Source organism: Jatropha curcas, chromosome 3, assembly GCF_041381405.1.
Source record: "Jatropha curcas cultivar XTBG-Jc1 chromosome 3, XTBG_Jcur_1.0, whole genome shotgun sequence".
Classification (NCBI taxonomy): domain Eukaryota; kingdom Viridiplantae; phylum Streptophyta; class Magnoliopsida; order Malpighiales; family Euphorbiaceae; genus Jatropha; species Jatropha curcas.
The window spans coordinates 24993108-25016820 of NC_143153.1; the positions used below are offsets into that span (position 1 = coordinate 24993108).

At 34.0% G+C, this 23713-nt stretch overlaps 1 protein-coding gene across 1 annotated transcript; it reads left to right on the plus strand.

The window, feature by feature from the left end:
* Window positions 1-11641: 11641 nt before the first annotated feature.
* On the plus strand, window positions 11642-16036 carry LOC105636594 (putative cinnamyl alcohol dehydrogenase 9). Its single transcript, XM_012219909.4, has 5 exons — window positions 11642-11862; window positions 13252-13365; window positions 14116-14629; window positions 15154-15307; window positions 15661-16036. Exons 1-5 carry the CDS (start codon window positions 11765-11767, stop codon window positions 15861-15863), a joined length of 1083 nt encoding a protein of 360 aa, XP_012075299.1. The 5' UTR covers window positions 11642-11764; the 3' UTR covers window positions 15864-16036.
* Window positions 16037-23713: the final 7677 nt, after the last annotated feature.

Below are 23713 nucleotides of genomic sequence, written 5' to 3' on the forward strand. Positions count from 1 at the left end.
CCGAATCAAAAATCAAATTAGTCTATTTCGATTCGGTTCAATCAGTTATTTAAAGGAAATTCATTTTGTCGTTCTATTCGGTTTGAATCAATTTCATATAAATTCATTAGTTCAGTTTAAAATGGAGCTGACATAGTAAAAATAAATCAAAATTGACCAAACTATCTAATTCGATTCGAATCGATTTAATTCATGTCACTTTTGATTCAGTCTGTCGTCAAAAATTTCAGTTTGTATTTAACTTTGATTCAGTTTGGTTCAATTTGAACAAAGCCAACCGTTTGTTCAACCCTACAGCAGAATCTACGTATAATATGCACGCAATGCTGCAATTGAAGCAAACTTACACAATTACAATTTCAAATGCAAATTACATCAAAATTTGTCAAGAAATCTATTAATGGCGGTCGAACCCATAAGAAATAGAAGTACAATTACAAACATAAGTTAAAAAATGTAAAAGAGAGAGATAGAACCCATGACCAAAAACCTCACCTTAGCCATCTAGGCTTTATACATAAGATTTTTGATTGCAAATGCCAGTATTGTCATTACCTTCAATGTGAAGTATAAATTAGCTTCATTTTCAATTCCAAATTACTAAAATTAATGTATAAGATAATAACGTGACAATATTAATTATTAGTACAACATATATCATTAATATTACTTTAATAATATATAAAAATGTAGTAGAAAAATATAAAGGATACGTGTTTGGTCTAAAAATGTTTGGACTGGGTTTGTTAAGTATGCGTCTATCAGGCTTTGCCTTAGGTGCATGATGGGTTAGTGTAGGATAAGGTGTGCATTAACGGATCGTGGACTGCTGGTCCAAATAAAAGGAGATAGATAAAGAGATAGGGGGTGTAACGCCCCATTTTTCCTGTGTTTCAATAGTAATTTACCGGTATGTGAATAGTATCACCGGTCCGGAAGTTGGTATTATTTTTTGTCCAAAAAAATTACTATTTATGTTTTATATTTTATTTAACATTTTTTTGAGCATGTATGCATGGTTTTTATGGGTAGAAAGTAAGTAATGAATATTTTTGGAGAATTTAGATAATTAGTGAAAAGTGAATTATGGTGTTATATTAAGTAAGGAAATTTGAACAATTATTTTTATGGAGGAAATTTGAGTAATTATTTTTATAGAATAAATTAGAGAGTTTTGTGGAGATAAATAATATTTTAAAGGAATTTAATTGGAGAATATTTGGAGAAAAGACCAAAATATCCTTTAGTTGCTTTATTAAAGGCAACCATCAATTATTGAGCAACAAAATTTTCCTTCTTCTTATCCTTACACGTTTCCTCCTCCTCCTTCTTCTTCTTAATTTTCTTCAATTCTTACTTAGTAAACACTTAGTAAACACATCAAATTCACCCATCCAACTTGATTTAAGTCCTAAATCTAAGAGAGTGAAGCTAGAGAAGTCAATTTTGGTTACTAATTTCAAGGAATTTGGTGATTTTCCTACTTGGGTCAAGTAAGTGATTTTATGATAATCTCATTATTTTTGGGTTTCGAGTTGTCTTTTAGCATATACATGCTTAATCATGCTCCAATTACTTCTTTTATTTGTTTTCTTTGGTTGATTTTGAGTTTCTTACATGTAGAGGGTGGAGAGCCTTCTAACAAAGATAAGGGCAAGACCAAAACTTGAGAAGCTTTGATTAAAGCTTGTTTTGAAGGTTAGTGTTCATAAACACACTTACCTTACTCAAATTTTTGATTTTGTGCCTTTATGGTCTTATGTGGATATTTTGGGATTTTGTATGAAATGATTGATTTGTTGAATTTTGGTTGCAATTACATGCTCTTGGGTGATGTGTGATGAGTATTTATGTTGTGGTAGACATTTCTACCTTGTATCTTTGTTGTTCATGTTCCTTTCATGGCTAAAGTAAACTGAATTTGGGAAAAACGGGTTATTGAGTGAGATTAATGACCATTTTTTGATCCTTTCTAGTTTCCATTTGTGTCTGAGTCCTTCATAAAAGTTGTAGGTCTATCTTTTAGCTTTCCAACCCATCCTCTTGTGTCCAATTTGGAGATATATAACTCAACTTATGGCTGAAACACCCAAACTGACTCTGTTTGTGTCGGGCCACATGCATCACTGAATTGAGTGCCCATTTTGACCACTATAATGACAAGATTAGGTTCTGAGTTCTTCATAAAAGTTGTTTCCCTATGTCTTGAGACTTTCCTCGTTCTAGATTGGTTTCATTTGAGTGTTTGGTTAAGTAGGAATTCAATAAACATTGGACTTGGTTCTGCTGAATCAGGTCTGGTCTGTTAGTCTGTGTTCCTAGCTTTGTTTTGTTATCTTCCATATTGATCTGGGCTGTGATCCCTTCATAACATTTGTAGAATTTTGTCTTAACTTTTTAATGACTCTGATTTCATTTAATTTGGAGACCCATAACTCAAGTTATGTTTTAAAAACACAGCAAAGGTCAATGTTACTTTTATGTTGGAAATTTTCTATGTTAAGTCATTTTGTTTAAGTATGAGAGAATTGAAGAAAAGGAAGAAGAAGAAGAAGAAGAAGAGGGAGGAGGAGGAGGAGGAGGAGGAAACATGTAAGGATAAGAAGAAGGAAAATTTTGTTGCTTAATAATTGATGGTTGCCTTTAATAAAGCAACTAAGGGGTATTTTGATCTTTTCTCCAAATATTCTCCAATTAAATTCCTTCAAAATATTATTTATCTCCACAAAACTCTCTAATTTATTCCATAAAAATAATTTCTCAAATTTTCTCCATAAAAATAATTGCTCAAATTTCCTTACTTAATATAACACCATAATTCACTATTCACTAATTATCTAAATTCTCCAAAAATATTCCTTACTTACTTTCTACCCATAAAAACCATGCATACATGCTCAAAAAAATGTTAAATAAAATATAAAACATAAATAGTAATTTTTTCAGACAAAAAATAATACCAACTTCCGGACCGGTGGTACTATTCACAGACCGGTAAACTACTATTGAAACACAGGAAAAACGGGGCGTTACAGCTCTCTCCCCCTTAAAGAATTTCTTCCTCGAAATTCACCTGAATTAAACAACTGAGGATGTTGTTGTCTCATAATATCTTCACTTTCCCAGGTAGCTTCTTCGGTCTTATGGTTTCTCCAAAGAACCTTTACCAAAGGAATTCTCTTCTTCTTTAGTTCCTTGATTTCTCTAGCAAGTATTCTCACTGGTTCTTCCTCATAAGTTAAATCTGGCTCTATAGTCACAGATTCTACTGATATTACATGTGATGGGTCGAACCGATACCTCCTCAACATAGATACGTGGAAAACATTATGTATCCTATCCAGGTCTGGTGGTAAAGCTAGTCTATAGGCTAATGGACCCACACGCTCAATGATCTCATATGGACCAATGAACCTAGGACTAAGCTTACCCTTTCTTCCAAATCTCAATATCTTTTTCCATGGAGATACCTTAAGGAAAACCTTATCTCCCACTGCATACTCTATATCTGTCCTCTTCAAATCCGCATAAGATTTCTGACGATCTGAAGCTGCTTTCAATCTATCTCTGATAATTCTGACCTTTTCCTCTGTATCCCGAATCAAATCCATACCTACCATCTTGCCCTCACTTAATTCTGACCAACACAGTGGAGTCCTACATCTCCTACCATATAGTGCTTCAAAAGGGGCCATCTGAATACTCGATTGATAACTGTTATTGTAGGCAAATTCTACAAGTCGAATGTACTTCTCCCAACTGCCCTCAAACTCAATAGCACAAGCTCTTAACATATCCTCCAAAATCTGAATAATTCGCTCTGACTGACCATCTGTTTGAGGATGAAAAGCTGTGCTGAAATTCAGCTTAGTACCCTCTCATGTAGCTTCTTCTAAAATCTAGAAGTAAATCTCGGATCTCTATCTGAAATGATGGAATAAGGAACCCCATGTAATCTCACTATCTCATCTATATAAAGCTCTACATACTACTCCATGGTGAAGTCGGTTCTAACAGGAAGAAAGTGTGCCGACTTAGTTAGTCTATCAACTATTACCCATACAACATCTTTCTTTTTAGGAGTTAAAGGCAATCCAGTCACAAAATCCATAGTAACCTTATCCCATTTCCACTCTGGAATAGAAGTAGGGTGTAACAAACCAGAAGGAAACTGATGCTCTGCTTTCACTTGCTGGCACGTCAAACACCTCGATACATAATCTGTGATATCCCTCTTCATCGCCGGCCACCAATACTGTGATTTCAAATCCTGATACATCTTATTACTGCCAGGATGCATAGCATAGGGACTACTATGAGCTTCCTTTAAGATACTCTTTCTCAACTCTGAAATTTTAGGCACACAAATCTGATCCCCAAAGTACAAGCAGTTGTCATCTTTAATCATAAATCTCTTTTTCCTTCCATCTTTGACTAGGTCTTTCCACAAGGCAATTATCTCATCATCCCTCTGTGCATCTCGAATCTGCTGAAGTAGACTAGGTCTAATCATAAGCTCTACCACGAGTGCACCATTACTAGCTACAGATAATCGAGTATTCATAGCACGTAAAGCAACCAAGGACTTCTTACTAAGTGCATCTGCTACCACATTAGCTTTACCCGAATGGTAATCACTGGTGAAGTCATAGTCCTTAAGTAGCTCTAACCATCTGCGCTGTCTCAGATTAAGCTCCTTTTGAGTAAGCATATACTTGAGACTCTTATGATCCGTATACAGATGACATTTCTCACCATACAAGTAATGCCTCCAAATCTTCAAAGCGAAGACTATAGTTGCTAACTCCAAATCATGAGTAGGGTAGTTCTTCTCGTGTGGTTTAAGCTGTCTAGAAGCATAAGCAACTACCTTACCCTCCTGCATAAGCACACAACCCAATCCATTATGCGAAGCATCACTATACACATCATACGGTCTACCTGAAACTGGTTGTGTCAACACTGGAGCTTCAGTAAGCATCGTCTTAAGCTTCTCAAAACTATTCTGACATTTATCATTCCACTCGAATCTGACATCTTTTTGAAGAAGTCTAGTCAAAGGAGCAGCAATGAGAGAAAATCCCTTGACAAATCTTCTATAATAACCAGCCAATCCTAAGAAACTCCGAATCTCTGTCACATTCTTAGGTGGCTTCCATTCAAGCACTGCCTCTATCTTCTTCGGATCAACTCTAATACCCTCAGCAGAAATAATATGACCCAAGAAAGCAATCTTAGACAACCAGAATTCACACTTACTCAACTTAGCATACAACTGTCTCTCTCTCAATATCTGAAGTATAATTCTCAAATGGTGATCATGATCCTCTCTAGTCTGAGAATATACCAAGATGTCATCAATGAACACAACCACAAACTGATCTACGTAAGGATGAAAGATCTGGTTCATCAAATCCATGAACACTGCAGGAGCGTTAGTCAAACCAAACGGCATTACCAAGAACTCATAGTGACCGTAGCGTGTCCTAAGAGCAGTCTTAGGTACATTTAATGCCTTCACCCTTAGCTGATGATAACCTGATCTCATATCTATCTTCGAAAATACACTAGCTCCTCTCAACTGATCAAACAAATCATCTATCCGAGGCAATGGATACCGATTCTTCACAGTAACTTTGTTAAGTTGTCTTAATCAATACACAATCTAAGTGATCCATCCTTCTTCTTTACAAACAATACTGGAGCACCCCACGGAGATACACTAGGACGAATAAACCCCTTATCAAGCAATTCCTGAATCTGTATCTTTAACTCTTTCAACTCAGCAAGCGCCATCCGATACGGAGCAATGGATATCGGTGCAGTACCAAGCATAACCTCAATACCAAACTCAACCTCTCTTTCAGGAGGTAAACCGGGCAACTCCTCTGGAAACACATCCGAAAAACCACATACTGTGGGTATATCATGGACATTAGGAGATTCTGACTCTGGAGCAAGTACACAGGCTAAGTAGGCCTCATAACCATGCTGGATCAGTCTTCTAGCAGTAGAAGCAGAAATAATATTAGAGAGGTAATCCAACCTCTCACCCACAACTACAATCTCCTCACCAGATGAAGTCTGGAGTGTAATCCTCTTAAGTCTACAATCAATCATAACTCCATGTCTAGATAACCAATCCATACCCAAGATCACATCAAACTCTCGGAAAGGTAACTCTATTAGATCTCCCAGAAACACATGGCCATAGATTACCAATGGACAATCTCTATACACCCGATTAACTACGACACTATGACATAAGGGATTAGTAACCTCAATACCATGCTCTAACATATCAGCATGCATATTACCCAATCTACCCACATGTATGCATAAATATGAATGAGTAGAGCCAAAATCAATCAAAGCATATACAGAAATATCAAAGATAGAGAAGGTACCAATGATAATGTCTGGGGCATCCTGCTCCTCCCTAGTCCTGATAGCATACGCTCTGGCGGGTGCTCTGGACTCAAGTTTTTCCACTGTCTCTGAAACTGGCCTCTGACTCCCAGTACCTCCTGTGTCACCACGGCCTCTGCTTCTGCCTCTCGGAATAAAGGGAGCTGACCTCCCTACCTGAGGAGCTGAACTAGCCAAAGTCATAGGGCAGTCTCGAAGTAAATGCTCTGTAGACCCATGTCGAAAGCATGCCCCAGAAAATCTCCTACAAACCCCGGGATGCTTCTTTCCACACTGAGTACATGTCGGAATATCAATCCATGTAGCACCTCCACCACTAGCAACAGATGTGGTCTGTGGAGCTACTCTGCCATGAGTTCCCTGTCCATGTCTCTAAATCGGTCTAGACCAGGTCTGTGGTGAACCTCTATGCCTCTTACTACTAGACTGAGCCCCAGAAGTCTGTCCAGATACCATACCCTGAAACCTCTTTTGTTGACCCTGCCGACTCCGTTGCCTCCTAGCCTGCTGCTCATTCCTCACTTCCTCAAGCTCTAAAGCTGCCTTCACTAGGGAAGACAATGATGTATGAGGATGAGCAACTAGATGCATGAGATATTTATCATGCAAGCCTTTCCTGAAGCGCTTGCATCTATCAGACTCAGTAGGAATCATCTCAGTAGCATACCTGCTCAACCGAATGAATTCTCTTTCATATTCAGACACAGACATTCTGCCCTGTTTTAACCCTAAAAACTCGGCTTTACGTTGATCAATATAAAGCTCCCCAATGTATTTCTGTCTGAACTCAAAAAGAAAGAAGTCCCAAGTCCTCTGCTCAGCACTGACTGTCCGTGATACAGTATCCCACCACTGGTAAGCTTCCTCTCTCAATAAGGAAGTGGCATAAACCAAACTGTCTACAGGTGAGCACTGCATCTGCTCCAATATCCTCTCCACAGACTGGAGCCAATACTCTGCTGCAGAAGCCACATCATCCTTTCTACCCATAAACTCAACAGCTCCATATTTTCTCAGTTTCTCAATAGGGAGACGAACTGGAACAGGGGCTGGAGCAACTGGAGCCTGGGGAACAGCTCCTGCTGCCTGCCTCAAAGCAGCAACTAACTGTTGAACAAATGTATCCTGGTTAGGCCCAGCAGGACCTGCAGCAGCTTGCCCCACCCTCGAGGCGTGCTCCGCATTAGAACCCACAGCACCACTAGCGGCATCACCAACAGGAATACCACCACTAGTAGGGACATAACTATCCACCTCCTCATCAGACAGATGTTAAGACATCACTCAACTCCTACAAAGACCAAAAGGTTCGCATCAGAGAGAAGTTCCAAACCAAATCAATATGGCATGTATTTACTCATACTCTCACTTCCAAATAGATAAATTCCTATATATGCATATAGTCCGAGAACCGCCTAAACCTATGCTCTGATACCACTAAATGTAACACCCGCCGCCTGATCCCGAAAGACCCGACGGTGGATGTCACATTCAGTGCCGGAGGCACCGTCCTAACCTACATATAAACCATACAATCATATTATGAATTAGAAGTGACTTAGTATTCATAAGTTTAGTAAGGAAGAATATTTTGTTTTGAAAATGATTTGGGAGGGTCCTATAGAAAAACTGCAAGAGTTTCCCCTAAAAATAGAAGTTGCCAAACATATGAATACAAAGCACTCCCAAATCCAAACTCCAAACCCCATCAAACTCCAATAACAACACAATAGCACTTCTATCATTTCACATCCTCAATAACATTATAATATTCATCAATTCAATACATTCATTTAAACATATCAACTTCTAATGTTCTAACCATTAAATAGTCCAAGTTTATCTCCCAATACATATACACCAAAATAATTTACAATAACATGCTTAAATCATTTGGGAGTGCTTTGTATTCATATGTTTGGCAACTTCTATTTTTAGGAGAAATTCTTGCAGTTTTTCTGTAGGACCCTCCCAAATCATTTTCAAAACAAAATATTCTTCCTTGCTAAACTTATGAATACTACGTCACTTCTAATTCATAATATGATTGTATGGTTTATATGTAGGTTAGGACGGTGCCTCCGGCACCGAATGTGGCATCCACCGTCGGGTTTTTCGGGATCGGGCGGCGGGTGTTACAAGGGAAGGAAAAGATCTAAGTGAGAAGACTGAGAGAAAATAGAAGAATTGGGAGAAACGAGAGATAAATAAATGTTAGTTAATTCAAATTTGTGATTTGGATTCCATATCATTAAAATAGTGTTACTTCCTATTTATAGGAGTTTGAAGAGTATATTTCAAGAAAAGTAAATATTCTAGAATATCTGCAGTCTTATATTAATTTTAGAGTATTTATAGTACATACAAGGGAAAAATAATAATTCACTCACTGAAGTTTGACCACATTAATCAACTCATTCCTACTGTTTAATTAGTAGTTCTCGAGGTTCATCTAACTTTTGATCCTTTTGTTCAAAAGTAACATTTATTCTGTTAATTTCACATGAAAACATTAAAATACCCATGATTACCCACCACATCATCATCTAACCTCGTCTGCTATCTTTTAATACCAAATCAGAAAAAAAAAGTCAAAAGAAAATATAGGGATGATTATATGTTTAGAGTTCAAACTTTCATTTTTTTTTTTCTATTTTGGTGTCTCAACTGAAAACAGTATCGATTGAGTCTTTAAATTATTTAAATTTTGCAATTAGGTGTCTCTATATATGGCTAATCAAAAATTTGATTGTACACACGTGGGATCCACATTTTAATATGTGGCAGCTGTCTTGGTGAAAAAGAGCTGCACTTTTTTTTTTTTTTTTTTTGCCAGATAAGCCCAAGCTAATGTGGAAATTATGAGAAATGTCAAGGTTAACCTCCATTTAATGTTCCCCACCTACCTCCCCGTTTTTGTTCTTGACAGGCTCAATATTTCTTCCTTATTGTGATTTTAATTATCTAGACTAATGATTAATTTAAATAAAAGTAAACTAAAATAAACTAATTAAATCAACCACAATTACTCTTAAAATAAATAAGGGATAAAAGACTTCTTTTTTTTTTTTTTTTTAATTTAGGTTTCACCGCTCTAATCTATTTATGGTTAATAACTTATTTAGTTTCAAAAATTCCTAGTTTGAAGGCGAAAAGTTGTTAGGGTAACTCAAATTCTCGCTTGAGATACAAAAGTATATTCTAATATTTATCTAATTCCTATTTTCCTAACTAATTCAATTTAATAAGAATCCTTTAAGATGTTTCACCTCTGTTCCATAATACTTATCATATTTGGAATTTCAAGTCTCTTAAAAAACCATTAAATTAGCCTAGCATAATAGAAATAACAAAACAATTAATACAAAATATTAAAATCAAGATCATGAGATAGAAAATAAAATTATATTTTCACTAATTTGGTGAATCAAGGAGAGGGTTACCCTTTATTGTATAGTCTGTAATGTTATTTCAGCGTATAAAGCTTCCAATGAATTAAAAAAAATAAAATTATAGTATGACTTAAATGAAGGTTTGATCTTCTAGCCTTCAAAATCTTCTTCTTGTCTTGCAAAGTAAGGATCATTCTTGGAGAAAAGTCATGTTGAGCATAAATTTCTTTTAGTTTGCTTCCTTTTTCATATAAATCCTCCATCATACATAAAATCTTCAAAGAGAAGCCTTAAATATGTGAAAAGAACTAAAATTAAGAAGATTAAGAATAAAGATGTAGTAAATTTAAATAAACAAACTATAAAACTAACTTAAAAGCATGTAAATTGGACACCTAATAGTAATGAAAAAGGATACTCGACATTTTATAGGATGCAAAATTCAATATAAGTCAAGTCATTGTTTTTATGAGTCAAAATAATACTGCGGACTACACAATAGGGATGAAGCCTTCCATTGACTTACAAAATGAAGCCTTCCATTGACTTACAAATTAGTGAAAACAACTGTGGTTGAGAGACCTTGACCATTTTTAATATATATATTACAAATATTTCACATTAGTGATACAAATTTAAATTTTAGTCTGAAAATTATTGTTAAATACTACTTTTAATATATATATATATATATATATATATATATATATATATATATATAATTCACTTTAATACTAATTATTAGTGATTTTTAATCAATAATTTTTAACAAAAGCGAAAGGGTAAAACCGAATAATTCCAACAAACCTCAATTGGAGGTGGGGTTGTCTTTTATTAAGAGGCGTGATAATAAGCCAACGCTCACCAGACCTCCGTTTAGGAGTAGCATTACGTACGGAAGACGTTTCTAAAACATTAAAAGCCTGTTTCGTCGAAACTATGTAACTAGTATTCACTAATATAATTTTTATAATAACTTTTATAAATTATGTGAATTTTTTTATGAAATATTAAATATTATAATGTTTAATTTTTTAACATTTATCGTTTTGCTTTTAATGAATTTTTTTTTATAGCTATTTTTTTCTTCTGAATTTAACAAATTAAATAATTAAATATTTTTTTTGACTTTTAATTAAACAATTAAATCGAAAGCTATTTTATCAATTTAAACCGTTATGTTATCCACCAAACCCTAAAAATACAACAGCTAATATTAGACTTTCTCTAATTATTAACAGAGTGGTACCTTTTTTTTTGTCTACTTTATTTAGACACTCTAAATTTTGACATTTTTTCTTTTTAATAGAATTATTGGTTTAAATTAATTCTTATAAAAATAAATTTTGATATTTTTTATATGAAATAATTATTTTTTTCATAATAATAATTTTTAATAGAATTATTGGTTTAAATTAATTCTTATAAAAATAAATTTTGATATTTTTTATATGAAATAATTATTTTTTTCATAATAATAATCGCCATATATATTTATAATTATTAGTTCAAATTTTTAATATTATAATTATAATTTACAGACAATATGTATTAAATTAAACTTAAATATTACAAGTTTTGAAAATTTACAAATCAATTGCATAACTATTGAAAAATGATTTTTAATAAAAATAAAATTTTAAAATTTGGAAGTAAAATATAAAAAATTGATAAAAGTTTTAATTTAACGGTTAGAAATTAGAATTTCATTTTCATAACAAGGAAAATAATATAAAGGGAAAGAGGAAAACAAAAATAAAAAATAAAACAAAGTATCAGCAAACTGGTCACCGACTGACGGTAATAAAAGCACTATCAATTAGAGAAGAGCATGGGCATTTCTGGAGTTTTCCCTGCTGCACTGTATTTATCTATATAACTGATACTTGTTGTGCTGAAAAATTACAACAGTTCATACCACTGCACGGAGAGAGAAAGAGAGAATGGCAAAATCACCAGAAGAAGAACACCCGCAAAAGGCATTTGGTTGGGCTGCCAAAGATACGTCTGGGATCCTTTCTCCTTTCCATTTCTCTCGAAGGTTATTCTTTTATTTTTTTTTTTATGTTTTTCTTTTCTTTGTTTAACCTTTGATGCATGTTTATGGGGATGAGATGAGACCCAGTGTCTGGTTAAACAGAATCCAAATGACATTTTTATATTTGAATAATTTACGCATATTTCTGTCGAATTTTGGGTGCTGACTTCTATTGTATAGCTTATTTTAATTTCTAACGTATGCAAAGAAAGACCAGAGTGCTCTTTTATTTGATTTCTTAGTCTGTAACATGATGATCCAATTACTGGAAGGCATTTTGCCATTTTTTTAATGGGTATAATATAATCACATGTAAAAATTGATAATATAATACATGGTTAGTCTAGAAATATTTTTTTGTGCGCATGGATCAAAGCCAAACTTGTTAATAATCAAAACACTCCCTCCCTAATCTTTAAAGGGGTATATATACAGGGCTTGAACTCAAGAATTAAGAAAAAGGAACTCTTGCGATCGCATCTCATATATGTCATGAAGGCCAGAACAGTTCCTGTAAAAAATATAGGGAGAGGACGTGTATGTCATGATGGGATGTTATTGGAACTGGTTCCTAGCTAAGCTTCTGGAGTTGGTGGAATAATTATTGACTTATTTATGTTTGTGGGGCCATTAATCCCCAATTTCTTATCCTTGTTTGCTTCTCATAAATTATGTGGTTGGGGTTTTGGATGCCACTATTTTGAATATTTGAGTCCAGATTTAATCCAAAGGGGCAGCAGATTAATCCAAAGGGATGAGTATTTTGGGATGATAATCTATGGATACCTAATCTAATCCAAACGATTGGACTTATATCTCTGTAGTTTATTAAATGGGGCTGATGGGTTTAAAGTTTAAAACTCCATGACGGTTCAATAGGAATGGCTAACATGGACATTGTATGGATCCAACTTGTTATATATATATATATATATATATATACATATATATATATATATATGTTCCATAATAAATATTTTATAGAACATTTAGTTTAATGATCTTTTTTTGTTTTTTTGGAGTATTGGAGGAGGGAATTTAAACGTGGTTCAATTTTCAAGTCTTATATATACTTATTACTAGACTATACTTTGATATGCTTTACTAATTTTTTTTTGTTGCCTCTATTGAATGTATGAAAGGTCAAAGCTCAATAAGCAATTAGTATACATGTAGATGTGAAAATGACAAATTATGCTGATAGAAAATAATAATAATAATAACAAAGGAACTAAAATAAAAATTGAGATGGGTTACTCACTTGGACATCACACTGTTGAATTTTGTGATTATTGCACAACATAGAGATACTCTATATATAATTACTTTTTCTTTTTTTGGAGAATATTGTGGTTGCTATCTTTATTTTAAGGTTTGCTTGTAATTTGGCAGGGAGAATGGCGTTGAAGATGTCACAGTAAAAATCCTTTACTGTGGGGTGTGCCATTCTGACTTGCATGCTTGCAGGAATGAATGGGGTTTTGTCCGTTACCCTGTGGTTCCAGGGTATGTTTGTTATCTCAAATTTATATGTAAACTTGTAGTTTCTTTTCTGAAGTTCTTAATATTTTGGTGGTTGATTTTTACCGCATTGACAATTGAAAGGGGCAATATGTATTTTCTTCATGTTTGCTTTTTTTATCTGTTTTTACTTTCCAAAACTTGCTCTAGGTTATTTTAAGCATTGCAAATGGATAACTGCTGAAATTCTACACATTATATATGCATCTCACTTCATTATATATGCAGATGCCGCCAAGCTATTGCTGATTGGTTGACTATTTCCTTGTTAGATGTGTAATGTACCGGTATTGCCATCATCCTGTAGTACCCAACGAATGATTTCTCTAAAATTTTTGGGTTTTTATTATAATAGTTGCAGAGCCTATTCGGTATAACTATTGCTAGTGGTATGTTGCTAATGCATGTATCAGAACAAAACTATAAATAATTTTGCTGGTCTAATGGATATAGGTACTGATTTTGGAATAAGTTCATATTTGGAACTTTTTCTAAAATCAGCCTTAATACAATATTGCAAGGATCCTTTTTTATTCATTGGCTATTAGAACTCTTCTTAAAATTTGATTCAAAATTTTCTATTGGCACCAGCAATGCCAAGGATCCCACTGATATACTAATCAAACTTCACTACCATTTTTTTAATGAAATAGTAGTCATATAGAACTTTGAACTTTCATGCATGTGGTGGCTAGTGAAATGTGCTAGATAATAGATATAGCTTCTTTTCTGCAGGCATGAAATTGTTGGTACTGTAACAAAAATTGGAAATAACGTGAAGAAATTTAAAGTGGGTGACCGGGTTGGTGTTGGGGTTATGGTGGGCTCCTGCAAATCATGCGAGTACTGCAACCAGGACTTGGAAAATTACTGCCCTAAAATGATATTTACTTACAATTCGATTGACCATGATGGGACAAGAACTTATGGTGGTTATTCTGATATGATTGTTGTTAACCAACACTTTGTGCTCCACTTTCCTGACAACTTACCTTCTGATGCTGGTGCGCCATTATTATGTGCTGGGATCACAGTCTACAGTCCAATGAAATATTATGGAATGACTGAACCAGGCAAGCATTTGGGAATAGTAGGGCTTGGTGGGCTTGGCCATGTTGCAGTGAGGATTGGTAAGGCGTTTGGTCTGCGAGTTACTGTTATTAGTTCCTCACCAAGGAAGGAAAGTGAAGCACTTAATAGGCTTGGTGCTGATGCATTCCTTGTTAGCAGTGACCCAGGAAAAATGAAGGTATGATATCCTAGCTTGTGAATTAGAAAAAACTTTGAAAGTAAGTTTTAATCTCGAAACATGTATGGTTCATCATTCAGTTGACTTGGATTGTTTATATATCAAATGACCTCATATGTAACTGGTCTTAATTGGATCTGATGGTCCAATTTGCTCATGTTGGGGATTATATGTAGGTGTGTAGCTTATAAACTTAAATTAGGCCTAACCAAGCCATCTGTTAAATTGTATCCTTAAAGAATGGATAACTATAAGTGTAGGATATGGCTGTGGCTAGTTAAATATCGATATCTCTATTGAGACGATATCTTAAAGTGTGGTACTATATTCTATTTATGATTTTTTTTTTCTTTCTTGCAAGTGGATATTATTGCGGGTATGCATTTAGTAAATAATTTCATCTCAAGTTTTTGTGATAAATTCTTGCTTAGAAACCGAAAATGTTTACTTAATTTCAACTGAGAAATCAACTGTATTGCATTATGGTTTACCAGGCACTATTGATTTCTTTTGCTATTTTGCAGGCAGCTATTGGTAGTATGGATTTCATCATTGACACAGTGTCTGCAGTTCATGCACTAGCACCACTTCTTAGCCTGCTCAAGCCAAATGGAAAACTGATCACTCTGGGCTTGCCTGATAAGCCTCTGGAGCTGCCTATCTTTCCTCTAGTTTTAGGTAAGCTGCATTATTTTTCTCTACTTAGGAAGTAACGGATTGAGAAAACTCATGCTACAAGTCTTTTGACGAACTTGACTGCAACTCAGTAATACGCTCATGATATAGTACTGGTGCAAGAGTTGGTGTGTTTTTGAATAAAGTTTTATGCTTTAAGATTTAAATAGAAAATAACTTTAATATGTTACTCAAAAGTCATACAAAATGATTCTGTTTCAGAAGGAGCGTTGTGTTGAAATCTACAAATTTGAGTTTATGCAAGTAAAATGAATATTTTCATTCATACGAAAAACATAAATACAAAGCAACTTGAAATGAATTTTTGTGCGAATGTAACCATTCTATAACTTCAGGGAGGAAGCTTGTTGGAGGAAGTGACATAGGAGGGATAAAAGAGACTCAGGAGATGCTCGACTTTTGTGCGAAGCACAATATAACTGCAGATGTTGAGGTGATCAGAATTGATGAAATCAACACAGCTATGGAAAGGCTTGGAAAGTCTGATGTCAGGTACCGGTTTGTGATCGATGTGGGGAACTCCTTGTCTCAGTTATGAACTTAGGTTTTAGTTTGTTTCTCAACCTTCTGAGCAAGGATGAAGTTATGATGAATTGGTAGAACTCCTCTATGAAATCTTGGTGCCTGGATATTGGAATAAATTTGTAGTGCTGCATTTTAGTAATAAGTCATGCGACTGATAAAAAATGGAACATACTATGTTCTCGTTAATTATGATCTTTTTCTTTGTTTGCCCCTTGTTTAAAAAAATAAAAAAGGAATTTAAATTGTCGAGACATAATATGCTGATATGGCTGGTCTTTTTACGTCTTGTATAAGATACGGAGAGTGAGAAGTCAACTATCATTAATTTGATGAAGATTGTTTAAATATGGGTTACAATTACTGTGTAGGCTATAATATTATTTCGATTTATTAGACTTTTAAGCATAAAAAAAAGATAATATGTGAATAAGTTGTTGAACTCATTCAAATCAAATAAGAATTATGAATGATTTTTTGAATAACTAATTAAACAGTGTCTTTAGATGAAATAATGGAATTACATGGAGGTGTGGAGTGAACTGGCTGTGAAATTGATAGCCATAGCCGAGAACGAGTGTCTGCACAGTCGAAGAAACTAAGATAGAAATAAATTGTAGATTTTGAAATGAGAAAGACAACGAGAAATTGAAGAGCGAGAGAAATAATGTCACCAATATTTTTTGAGTAAACGGCGTGGAGCTATCAGCTGCTGCGGTGGCTGGGGCTGGAATGCGCAAGAGAGAGGAAGAAGAGGTTTGGTGACTGGTTCTGATAATTAATTTTTAGGTTATAAATTTAGTATTGGAAACTTGAAGAAAATGCTAATTAATTATTATTTTGGAATTAATAATTTCAATCCATGAGAATTGCTAATCATCCCTGCATATTTTAAGAATTAAATTAAAGATTTGACAATAATAATAAACAAAAAAGAATTTTCTTTTTAATTTTTAAGGTTTGACCTAATTCATTACATCGTCTTTCCAGTTTTTATTTTTGAGAACTAGTAAGGTTGTAATCCATCAAATGAAAACGTCTTAGTTTGACGTTAAAGAAAAAATGATATTTTTGTCTTTTCATATCGATTTAATGGTAAAGATATATAAAAATAACGGAAGGACGTCTTCATTTAACTGATTGAAATTTTCGGGATATTAAATTAGTTCTAAAAAATGGAGGAATAAATTAGTAAATAAGATCAAATTTTAGAAACTAAAAGATACTTTTTCCTAAACAAAAATGCAATCATGTATGTTGGAAAATGCTAGTTGATTAACAAATTAACCAAATTGTTCATGCTAATTATTGGATGGACTTTCTATTCACCTCTATTTATAACTATAAGTTGCTAGCAATCTTTAATAGAAAATGGTTGACTACTGATGATTCATCCACACGTGCTAATATTTGCAAGCGTGTGCTCAATCAACAAAATCATTCCAACATATGTGTACTTTGAATGACTTTCTTAACTTAAAGGTACTTAATAGTTATAATAAAATGCTCTGGATGAACATATGATGGATGCGTTTTAACCATGAAAAATGGATTTTTAGATTCGAAAGTAGTTCTTGCTTTATGAAGCACATTACCCTTTTCATGTTTTGTCAATGGTTGCCTTGCCTCGTTGAGATCAAGTCATCAACTGTTGGTTTTTACCAGAACTGCCTCCAAGGACTCTCTCTGCTGCAGAATTGAACCCTTCTGTTAAAAATCAAAACAAGCACAAAAAAAAGACTATTTTGAGTTCTTTCTTTCAACCCACAAGAATGCATACCTTCAAATTTTCTCGTGGGATTCTCTAATTTCCTCTTTTTTATAAGTCTTTGGTTTTGTGGGATTCTCCAGCTTCGTCTTCTTCTGAGGAGGAGGAGGATTAGGCAATGGTGAGAGTGATTCTTCTTGTTTTCTATGGTTCAGTAAGGATTCGTTTCAGATTTTTCCAGATAAATCATTTGTAGATTCTTCAGAATTTAGTCCTCTCATTCTCACAATTGAAAAATGAAACAATCTGCAGGCAGTGCTAGCAGAAGCAGGGGAATGGTTTTATCTTGTAGAATGAAAAATGAAACAAGAAACAGAAATGAGTAGCAGAAAAAGGGGAAGCGATTCAAGATGATTTGAAGGGAGTATATATAAGTGGATATGGCATTGGAAAATAGCACACGTTTGCTCAACCAAAGAGATTCTTTATCTGGACCAACGTACCAGGTTGTGGAGTGAACAATTATTCTAATTTATTTTCTGTGTCTGTTTCCTCTGGGTGGATGGGATTTTGATTGCATTTATTTATTTACTTATATGACCGCTCATTCTGCTCAGAGAAAATAGCAAAATATAGTCTAATCATCTGAGTGTATAAATTTGGCAAAGACCTATCATAATTCTGTATATTTATACTTCAATAATAACTATGTTATTTATCAAAATGAAATATTGAAGTGCAACGATATAATTAAACTTCGCAACATTATTTCATTTTTATGAATACAGTTATTATTAAAATATGAACGTGAAAGTCATAATTGAATCTCGTGAAAAGCTTAGAAAATAAAATAAAAAAGAAAAACCAAAATTCAATATCAAATTTATACATTAACACGGTCAAAAATGGACGTGGGATGATAGGGAAGCAAGAGGACCTTCGAAACAGAATTTTTAACATGACTACATTCATGTCTACATTCACGTGGAGAGATTAATTCAACATTTAAAAAAAAAAAAAAAAAAAAAGATAAGGAAAGAAGAAAGGACGAAAAATGTTTGCAGAAGAATCTTCCGTATCATATATAAATTCATTTTCGAATTTTTTTTTATATTTTAATTATATGACACTCTTAATTTTTATTTTGATCAATTAAATATTTTAATTTAAAAAAATTATGTCCACTGAATATTTTATTTTTCAAAATTATTTTATGAACATTTTACCTTGTAAAACTAAATCAATTAAGTGCTCATTAAAAGATTAAAATTTATGAAAATTATTATTTTAAAAATCATGCTAATTATATATCAAGTTGATATTTTACATATAAAAGCTAAAAACCCTAAAAATTATTGATATTATTGGTGAAAGACTTATAATATTATCAAAATTTACAAGTTCAAGTGTGTGATAAGTCATTTTCAAAACTTAGGATGCTACGAGATTAAAATTGCAAGTTCAGTGATAAATTTATGTATTCAGCCTTTAAATTATGTTTTTTCATATTTTCATATCAATATATAGATGATGCAAAACTTTTCCATTAAGACACCAAAATAGAAAATTTCGAAAAGTTTAAACACTAAATTTATAATTATCCCTTAATAAGCTGTGGCAACAATAGAACAATTTCTTTCCCTCACTTTCTCTTACTTTGTAAAGAGACCATATCTTCATTTTTAAGATCTTGACATTTTTTTTTTTTTTTTGGTACTTCTTTTCCCTGGATTATATGATTTTAGTTTAACATGCTAGTGGGTCTCCTTTGAATAGAGAGGAGGGATTTGTTTGATTGTTTGGAAATTGAAAGAAATCTTTCTTTGAGGATTGATGCTAGCCAATGGCTAAAAAGAGGATTTGCTTTCTTGCTATTTTGGGATGGAAAGGTTTTTTTAATAAAAATTAAATTAAAAGTTCCTTTTAAAGAAAAGAATTTGACATTAAGAAAAATAAAAAAAAATCTTGAGAGGATACGATTTTTTATTTCTATATTTATTTAAAATTGCAATATATTTATGTCAGAGTATTTTTTTCGTTGGGCTTAATTATAAATTTAGTATCTGAACTCTCTAAATAATTAATCTTTCGCTGTCTAAACGAAAAACGTTTACAATCAAGAGTCTGAATTCCTAAAATATTTTCAATCAGGTATCTTCAGCTTTTGTAGTTTGCTGAAAATATAATTAGGATGTGTGAAACCCGCTCAATAATTAAAAATAAGCTGTGTAGGATGACAAGTCGACTGCCACGTCGGTTCATCTCCTCTCAATGAACATGAATGCCCTTGTATTGCAGATTGAGAGCTTTGAAAAATTAGAGTTCCAAAATTTAAAAAAAAAAAAAAAAAAATTTCAAATAGGAGTAATCTATTCAGTGGCTCTCATTCATCTCCACCCACCTATTTTTCTCTTAGTCTCAACCTTCTCTTTCCCGTCCTTTGCTCCTCTGACGCTTCTCTGAATTATCAAGAATCCAACCTTTCTCTTTCCATCTCGATTCCTCTCACACATGGAAAATTAAATAAAAAATCATAGAAAAAAGAGAGAAAGTTCTTGAGTTGAATTTTAAAATATCAGACAATTTTTTGTGAGGTTTTAGGCATTTACAGGAGAGTTAAATTGAACTGATAGTGTTTGGATTTCTAATCCTTTGATTTTGTTGGATTAGATTCACCTGCCTTTTCTTCTTCCTTTCTAAGCAAATTTCATTTTCAGAACAGTACTCTAAAATGTTGATGCATATGTCTAATAGCCATAGAAGTGAAAATTACAAAATCATATGGAGGTACTACTGGGCAAGTGTTACTGGAAATCGCCAATAAAGATGGCATTTTAGGCAGCAGCGGTGGTGGTGATTTGATTTCTAAAGCCGATGCTGAGAAATGGGATTTGAAAATGATTAAAAAGCTTGAATTAAAAAAATAAATAAATTTATAAATTTCGGTGGGAAGAACTAAAGAGGGTACCTGTAGATGGCATCACGGAAGCCACCAAAGGCAGAACCGGCTAAACCATAGGTGTAACCGTTGAAAGTCGGCATTGAATGATGGTACTCAACTTTCAACATTAGGCATTACTTTTGCCATGTAATTTGTTTACCATGAGAATATGTCCATTTTTGTAATTTCGATATTAAAAATCACATGCCAATCATGTGCTTTGCTAATGTGGCAATTTGAGTTGAGCTGGTAGTTCACGTGGCATGCTGAGTTGACAATTTGTGGAATCTCTATTTGCTATATTAGTAATCTGGCGTGCCACGTGTGTAGGAGCCACTTAATTGTAATTTTTTTTTTAGTCTACACACTTAATTGTAAATATTTTTCATTCAGACATTAAAATAGAAAATTTTTTAAAAAATATGGACACCTATAATATAATTAACCCCTTTTATTGTGATTAGAAAATTTCTTTAATTCAAGTACTTTTTTTTACGATTTAAGTAGGTCCAAATCTTAAATAAAAAAAAATTATTTAAAAAGGAAATATTATCGAGTGGATCCAAATCTTAAGTTAAAAAATTGACTTAGAAAGGAAATGTTATCAAGTGGGTCCTATCCTATTCAAATAATCAATTCATTTTAAGATGATGGTAGAAGAAAGAAAAAAGGAGGAACAGATAAGATGGGAGCTCATGTGGCAGAAGAAAAAGATTAAAATGTATATTGAAAACCTCCATGTCAACCAATTAGCATGTTAATAGATATTTACTATGTGACAAATTAAATGTTAGATACGATAACATGATTACTTTTATAATTCAGCTACTACCAGTGAAAGCTCATGTTACACCTTCCTAGTGGCTATTACTTTATTACTCTGCAAATCCTGTACAATGCAATTTTGAGGTAACGCGAGTACACATTACATGTCTTAGTGATAGAAGATAGAAAGAAAGATAATTTAGAGGAATAGAATTTCTTATCATTCATTCTTCTGTAATGTTAAATTTATACTGTATACATGTATTAGTTTAGGAAAGTCAAAAATATTCTGCTCTATTGATTTTAGGCTTAATTTTCTCCTAAATTATTGGTATTTGACTTTCCATATTGTATCACTCCCCCTCAAGTTGATCAGCGGGATTTCCAATGTTCAACTTGCCCAATACTTCATGAAAAGATTGAGTTGTAACTCCCTTCGTCAAAATGTCGGCTAACTGGTGTTCAGACCTCACAAATGGAAGCTCAATGATACCTCCTTCAAGTTTCTCCTTGATGAAGTGTCTATCAACTTCTACATGCTTTGTCCTGTCATGTTGGACAGGATTTCCACAAATGCTGATGGCTGCCTTGTTATCACACTTTAGTTTGGCTGGGCCTTGAGGTGGAAAACCCAATTCATCAAGAATTTTTTTTAGCCATAATACCTCTTTTACTCCTCTGGCAATTCCTCTGAACTCAGCTTCAGCACTTGAAAGAGCAACCACCTTTTGTTTCTTGCTACGCCAAGTTACCAGATTTCCACCAACCAGAGTGAAGTAACCAGAAGTGGATTTTCTATCATTTGGATTTCCTGCCCAATCAGCATCAGTGTAAGCTTCTATTTCCAAGTGTTCATTGTCTCTGAACAAGATTCCATGTCCAGGAGTTCCCTTGAGATACCTCACAATCCTTATCACAGCTTCCATGTGCTCCTTCTGTGGAGATTGCATAAACTGGCTAACCACCCCGACTGCATATGCTATATCTGGTCTAGTATGAGATAAGTAAATTAATTTCCCAACTAGCCGCTGATACAGTTCTTTGTCGGCAGGCTCTCCTCCTTCCTTCAACACAAGGCCATGATTAACTTGTATAGGAGTGTCAATTGGTTTGCAGTCAATCATCTTTGTTTCAGCAAGAAGATCTAAGACATATTTCCTTTGAGAAATGAAAATCCCCATCTTTGATCTTAGGACTTCAATTCCAAGGAAATATTTAAGACCTCCCAAATCTTTCATTTCAAATTCAGCAAACAGATTATCTCGAACCTTTGTTATTTCTTCCTTGTCACTACCTGTGATGATCATATCATCCACATAGATGATCAGGCATGTGATTAGTTTTCCTCTTTTCTTTAAAAACAAGGTGTGATCAGAATTACTCTGCCGATAGCCATATCTTTTCATTGCTTCGGTGAACCTTCCAAACCATGCCTGTGGAGATTGTTTTAATCCATATAGTGCCTTTTGAAGTCGGCAAACTTCGTTTCCTTTAAAGTTTTTAGAAAAGCCTGGGGGAATTTCCATATATACCTCTTCCTTCAAATCCCCATGTAGGAATGCATTTTTCACATCAAACTAGTGCATAGGCCATCTTTTGTTTGCAGCAATGGAAAAAAGAACCCGAATTGTGTCTATCTTTGCAACTGGAGAAAAGGTTTCTGAGTAATCTATGCCATAGGTTTGAGTGTAGCCTTTTGCAACCAGTCTGGCCTTGTATCTTTCAACTGTCCCATCAGCCTTATGCTTAATAGTGAACACCCATCTGCACCCTACAGGTCTCTTCCCATTTGGTAGTTCACATGTTACCCATGTTCCATTTTTTTCCAGAGCCTTCATTTCTTCTTTCATTGCTTCCCACCATTCCTTTTTTTGCTTTGCCTCCTCTACTGATCTCGGAATTACCTCATGAATGGAAAGCGAGAAAGTTTTTACAGCTTCACTGGTCCTACCCCTCACTAGATGTTCCAAGGGGTATCTAAAACCTCTAGTAACTCTTTCAGGAGAGTACCTTCTTGGTGGAATCCCACGAGTACTTCTTGGAGGCAGATGGTATCTTTCTTCTTGGATCTCCTTTTCAGAGTTAGTATCAATCAAATCATTATTACTAAAGGAGTGTGATTCCTCACTTACCTCTAGTTGGACATCTTCAGAAGGAGAGACATTGGGTAAAGATGGCACTTCTTGTGGTACTGAGTGTGTGTCACCTTCTGATTCTTGTCTGATAGATTCATTTGCAAGCTTATTTGATTTTGGAATAGCACTGTCTAAGATAGCACTATTGTTCAACCATGCTAGTGGATCACTATTGTTCTCCTCCTGACCACTAGAATGGGCAATATAGTAATATTCAGTCTCGACAAAGTTACAGTCCATAGTCACATAGGTCTTGCGTGTACTAGGACTATAACACCTGTACCCCTTCTGATGAAGTGCATATCCCATAAAAACAC